The sequence below is a fragment of the Cupressus sempervirens genome, chromosome 8 (assembly GCF_028749045.1).
Source record: "Cupressus sempervirens isolate cs-2001-9-10 chromosome 8, ASM2874904v1, whole genome shotgun sequence".
NCBI lineage: Eukaryota > Viridiplantae > Streptophyta > Pinopsida > Cupressales > Cupressaceae > Cupressus > Cupressus sempervirens.
Window position 1 is genome coordinate 527,504,705 of NC_143125.1, and position 6,058 is coordinate 527,510,762.

The following is a 6,058-nucleotide window of genomic DNA, read 5'->3' on the forward strand; positions in this document are numbered from 1 at the left end:
AAATTCTTTAATATTTCAACTACCACTCGAATATCTAAACTACCCAAAATGCAACATTGAAGTTTCTTTCAATTGATTATAAAATTTTGAGAATTATACAATTGTATACTGATCTACAATTCATTAAATAAAACAAGAAACCTTAATCTTAGTATGTTTGGGTGAAAACTCATTGTACCATTTAATAGCATGGGTGTATAAAGATAAGGTAGACGGATCCAACAACTATATGCACTTATTCTCGACAAGGAGAACTTTAAAAAATCACCTACTTCAGTGAATAGGATTCCATAGAGCACGGTACTGCCAAATTCAGAACCTTATAAATTTACGACTGTAAAAGTGTACAGCTGCTTCGTTCAATCACTGCAGTCCATTCAATGGCTGTTGAGCTCAACAGAATGAAAAATGGAAATGAGGATGAGCATGCAGTGAGTCCAACAGGAGAGATCTTCAACACTCCTTCATTTGGCCTCTGCGTTCATGTCGTGTTTGAGTTCGACCAAGCAATCGACATCTCCCATGCAAAGAAAGCCATCCAAGAAATCCTTCTCCCTCAAGGTCCACGCTTCTCCTCTATTGTGGTACATTTCTTCTCCCATTCTCACATATACCCATCATAGATTAGTTTATTGTATTTTAACATCTATTTGTGTATCATTTAGGGAAATGATTCAGTGGTCGTCCACGTATTATAGATCCTGTAATTATCGCTTATAAAAAACTCAAAAAAATGATAGCATATACAGTACTAATAGTCGATCACAATTACACGTGTACTAGTTGATAATTTTAAAGCTTTCTTGGTTGCTGATGGGTTTATTTGTGCAAAAAGTACTATTTGTTTTTGGCAAGCAGCTATTAGGAGGTAATGACACTTTTAGACCCCCTCGCACTCTACGAGTTGTACAGAGAGCTCCCTAAATGTGGAAAAGCTGAAAAATTAGCTTTAAGCTCTTCACTTACCTTAAAAAAAATCACCCAAAGCAAATTTTGATGTTCCGATGGCCGAATCTAGCCTTAGCTCTTCTAATTGTTCTCAACTAAGAATGAGAAGAATCTCATTAGTGTATCATTTAGTTGATTCTATATTTGATTGGGTATACTTATTTTTAAATAATGTTTGATTGCAGACTAAGAATGAGAAAGGGAAGCTGCAGTGGAAGCCAACAAAGGTGAATATTGAGGACCATGTATTTGTTCCACATATTCCTGCTGGTCACATGTTTTATGACAAGTTTGTGGAGGACTATGTTTCTGATATGCATTCAAGAAAGCTTCCCCTCTCTCGACCTCTTTGGGAGTTCCACTTCCTTAATTACAAAACCACAACGGCAGAATCTACACTCATTATAAATTTACATCATATGCTTGGAGATGGTGTTTCTCTTATGTCTCTAGCAATTGCCTGCTCTACCAAGGCTGATAATCCCACCATTCCACCAAGCTTTCCTCTTGATTCATCCCAACAGAAAAATCTTCCTACACAAATTCATGAAAGTCCATACATTGGTTTTCAGTTTCTTTTCAGGATATGGAGTCTTTTTTTCACAGTTATGGTTGTGATGTTTTGCACTTTACAAGACCTTATTGCTAGTTTTCTACGTTTGACTTGGATGGAGGATAGCAATATTTCTATCAGAGGTCCTCCTGGTGTAGAGATGTTGCCCAAAGTTATGGCGTCCGCCACCTTTTCGCTACAAGATGTTGCCCAAGTAAAGAATTATGTTGGAGGGGTAAGTTATTGCATCTTACTAGCCTTGTCTCTACTTATACTATGTTTTTAGTTACACTTATTTGGTAGTGATTTTTATTTTGTGAACAGAGCGTTAATGATGTGATAATGGGTGTGGTATTCTGTGGTTTTCGACGGTACTGCGAGATGGTTCTTTCTGGTCTAGCTCCTAACTCAATAATGGTCGATTTAAATATCACATATTAAGACTAATTTTGACTTATTTTTTCAAAGTTAATTTTTTTCTTAGTAAATGTGTGATGTTTAAGAGTGACCACTCAATAACTTTCCTCGTATTTATTTATTTATTTTTTTTTGACTTTCATTTGATCTTATTCAAAATGTGTTGCTTCAATGAATGCAGACTCAAAGCAAATAGAGAAATTGAGAGTAACAGCTCTTGCTCTGATGAACTCACGATCACAGCCTGGCTTAAAGGTTTTTAACACATTTTTCTTTTTCATTTCTCACGATTGCCATTACAGTGAGGTTTAAGGAGCTTTTCGTATCAGCTATACTTTTCATAGTTTACTATACTTTGTTCTCTCCCTGCAATATTGCTTCCCTTGGAAAGAGTTTACTTAAAAGAATGTCTTTGTCCGATAGTTCTTGAAGACAGTTTTTTCAGTGAAAGAGATTTAAAGAATATCTTTGTCGGATAGTTCTTGAAGACAGGTTTTTTAATGAAAGAGATTTAATGTTTACTTAAAAGAATGTCTTTGTTATAGTTCTTGAAGACAGTTTTTTTAATTAAAGAGATTTAATGTCCTTATTCATATGTTAAGCTATGATTTTTGGATAAAAGTGTTAAATAGTTGATTTATTTTTTCCAAATTTAATTTTTCCTTGGTGTGTGATGTTTAAGGATGACGGTATTTAAAGGAGTTAAAAAGCAACTTCTTCCGACTCAGTTGTTCTAAATAGATTGATTGAATTTGTTTTTAATTTGAATTTAGATATAATTGTTGATTGTCAGATATGAGAAATGAATCAAAGCTATAAGATTTCCACAATCCATCTAAATTTGATATATAGTTTCTGGATTTGATTGTGTAAAATCCATTATGTAAAAAATACTACACAATCAACTCCAAATACTATATATCAAATAAATAGCGGTGATGTAAAAACTACTACACTTAGCCTTGATGTGAAAACTTCTACACAGTCAAATGGAGAAACTCTATATCAAATTTAGATGGATTGTGGAAATCTTATAGATTGTAAATGTATTCTATGAGGAAAATAGATATGATCAATCATCAAGATATAATGAATTAAAAAGAAAATAAATAGACACAAACAATTTTTATCAATATTTCCCATCACACAATGGTCGCCCCCTACCCCCATCCCTATATTTCTAAGGCTAAGGGAAGGGCTCCCACCCACCCCTACTATTCGACGGATGCCAAGGCGATCTCTTCTCAACCGAATGGAAAGAATTTCATGGATGAAAATATTATTAATATGTTTTAAAGGGTGAAAAATATTAATGTATTTTAAAAGTTTTGGCGGGAATGTATCATGCCTACCAGTTTTAGTTTTGTTAATGAAGTATCAGTTTTAGTAATTTTGTTAATGAAGTAATATTTTTAGTTTTGTTGATATTTAGATATGCACTATAATTCATCAAATATTTTTCAAGATTTTGTAAATCTAGAGGACTTTAGTACCACTTAACTATTAGTTTTTTATGCAATTGTGCATTAATATATTTGAAATTTAAAAACTACTGATTTATGAATACAATTTAAGATAAAGCTAAAAATTAATTCAACAGAAATCAATTATTTTTGTTACTTTATCAAGACACACACATTCTTTAACCCAACTTTTAAAAACTTAGTTTCTCGTTTCTTGTAACATAGACTAAAAATATTTTTATTGTAACCAAAAAGCTTGCCTGAAAAGTTAACACTTATTCCTCTCAGACGAAAAACATGTCATAGTCAGCACATCAAATACTCTTCTTTAAAATGCTCTCTGTTATTCTATGTTTTGCATCCTATATTTATTGATGTCTGTCCAATTATTGTTTTTTTAGTTTAAGGTTGTGGCTTTAACTGTAGCTGTTAGTAAATGCCGAATGACAATTGAGTTCTGATATTTCTACCTTATATAAAACAATGGTGTAGAATCTGGAGGAAATGACAAAATCCAGAACAAAAGTTCCATGGGGCAACCGTTGGGCTTTTTGGCAGCTGGCAGTGCCCATGGAAAGTATTGAGAAGCCTTTGGAGTATGTTCTCAGAGCAAAGAGAATGATAGATAAGAAGAAAATGTCTTTGGCAGTCGCTGTAACAAACAAAGTGATAAGCTTCATTACACGATTCAGAGGCCCTAAGGTAGTTGTTCTACTACCAGTCACTTGAAAAAATTAAGTCAACTTCCACTATTTAACATTTTTAAATTTTAGTGTCATCCTTTCTAGTTCTAGTAGACACCTCATAAATACACAACTGCTATAAAGCTGTGACATTGATGATCGTACTATGTATTCCATGATTTTTTTTTGGCAGATTACAGGTAAAGCTCTGTACAATACTCTGGCTAATACTACATTTGCTGTGACGAATATGAATGGACCTGCAGAGAAGTTAAAGTTGGCGGGATACGGAGTTAGAAGTTGGTATTTTTCAGTGTCAGGCGTTCCTCAGGTGAAGTAATTGTTATACGATTAAGCTATACTGGACTTCATTTTTAATTTTCGAATTATTTTCCCTGCTATTTTGCTCTCCTAGTCTTAGTCTTGTAGATATCATTAAAATTATTAATAGATTTCTGAATAGATCGTTTTATAGATATCATTACAATTATTAATAGATTTCTGAATAGATCGTTTTATAGATATCATTACAATTATAAATAGATTTCTGAATAGATGGAACTCTACTAATAGATTATTCAAAATATTGATAAATCTGATGATAGATTGAAGAGTTGGAGTCTAAATGTTAATAAAAAATACCAACACCCACAAATCTGTTAATAATCTTTATAGATTATAAAAAATTAATATTATTTATTACTAAAATTTATTCAATTTATTTACAGAGAAATTAATACAATGGTGTCTTTTGTCTGCCCAGACTATTCTTGTTACATGTATGAGGTATGCAAACAACATAAGAATGCAAGTGATCACGACCCAGGGTTACGTGGATGCAAACAAGCTATCTAAATGCTTTGAGGAAGCATTTTTGGAGATGAGGGATGCGTGATATAAGAAAAATTTGTGGGCAATTGCACTGACTTAAAATTAGAGACCTTACATTTCCATAAATTGGAATGATTATTAAGTTTATTTTTGCTGTGGCTGTTTTATATCACAGTTATTAGGTTTGGTTTTCTATTTACTTGGGTACAACTTGTGAGCCTCAATGGATCACACTTCATGAAGACAAAACATTTTAGGGTTTGGTTTGATTATTTATTGATTGTATCATTTATTGATTCCTAATGTGAGTCAAATATCATTTTATCGCTTATATAGTGTGTTGTGATATGGGGAAATGCTAGAATTTGAATGTTATTTAATGACATTAAATTTATTCATATCTGTTTGTTGAATAGATAATAATAAATTTTGTATTCATATCATTTCAATTGTTCTTATAATAAGTGCTCGTATGATCTTTAGAGAAATGTTGGATTTTAAATACTACTGAAATGATGACAAATTAGTTGTGTGATATGTTATCTCAAGCTTTGGAATGAGAAGTGCAAAAGAGGTGAATATATACAATAGGAGAAGAGAAAATTAAAAATTCACTATATATCCTTAATGCATAATATTTGTATTTTATATTAGAATTAAATAGATTTTATATGAACTAAAAATTTGAGTTTAAACAAAATAAATAGCCATCAAGTCAATAATGTCAAATGGGTAAACCATTCCATAACCACACAAGACCTAGATGGTATATCTTTGTTACTAAGTATGGCTTTTTGAATTAATTGGATAACCAACTTGTTTCTATCCATAGATCACATTATCCAGATTATTATCAAGATGCAAAAAAAATGTGTTAACATTTGCTTTGATTGTTTTATATCGTAGCTATTACGTTTGGTTTTCTATTTAATTGTATACAACTCTATGAGTGCCAATCCCAATGGATTACACTTTATTAATTATCATCAAGACAAACTGTGTTAGGATTTTGCTCGACCATTTATTGATTGTTTTATTTACTAATGCATACTATGAGCCATGTATATCATTTCATTGTCTAAATAGTATGTTGTGATATTGTGAGAAACGCTAGATTTTGAATGATGATAAATGCATTCATATTTGTTTGTTGAATAGACAAT

General features: G+C 31.9%; 1 protein-coding gene across 1 annotated transcript; it reads left to right on the forward strand.

Annotated features, from left to right (window-relative positions):
* Positions 1-352: 352 nt before the first annotated feature.
* Positions 353-5,380, forward strand: LOC149543513 (wax ester synthase/diacylglycerol acyltransferase 11-like). Its single transcript, XM_089796296.1, has 7 exons — positions 353-584; positions 1,134-1,736; positions 1,826-1,895; positions 2,100-2,173; positions 3,874-4,083; positions 4,258-4,395; positions 4,828-5,380. Exons 1-7 carry the CDS (start codon positions 381-383, stop codon positions 4,957-4,959), a joined length of 1,431 nt encoding a protein of 476 aa, XP_089652422.1. The 5' UTR covers positions 353-380; the 3' UTR covers positions 4,960-5,380.
* Positions 5,381-6,058: the final 678 nt, after the last annotated feature.

What these genes read in the sequence shown, in the direction of transcription:
- LOC149543513 (XM_089796296.1), top strand. Translation starts at nt 381, where the DNA reads ATGGCTGTTGAGCTCAACAGAATGAAAAATGGAAATGAGGATGAGCAT. An exon ending in CACGCTTCTCCTCTATTGTG is followed by an intron (nt 585 to 1,133) that starts GTACATTTCTTC and finishes GTTTGATTGCAG; the next exon opens with ACTAAGAATGAGAAAGGGAA. An exon ending in TAAAGAATTATGTTGGAGGG is followed by an intron (nt 1,737 to 1,825) that starts GTAAGTTATTGC and finishes TTTTGTGAACAG; the next exon opens with AGCGTTAATGATGTGATAAT.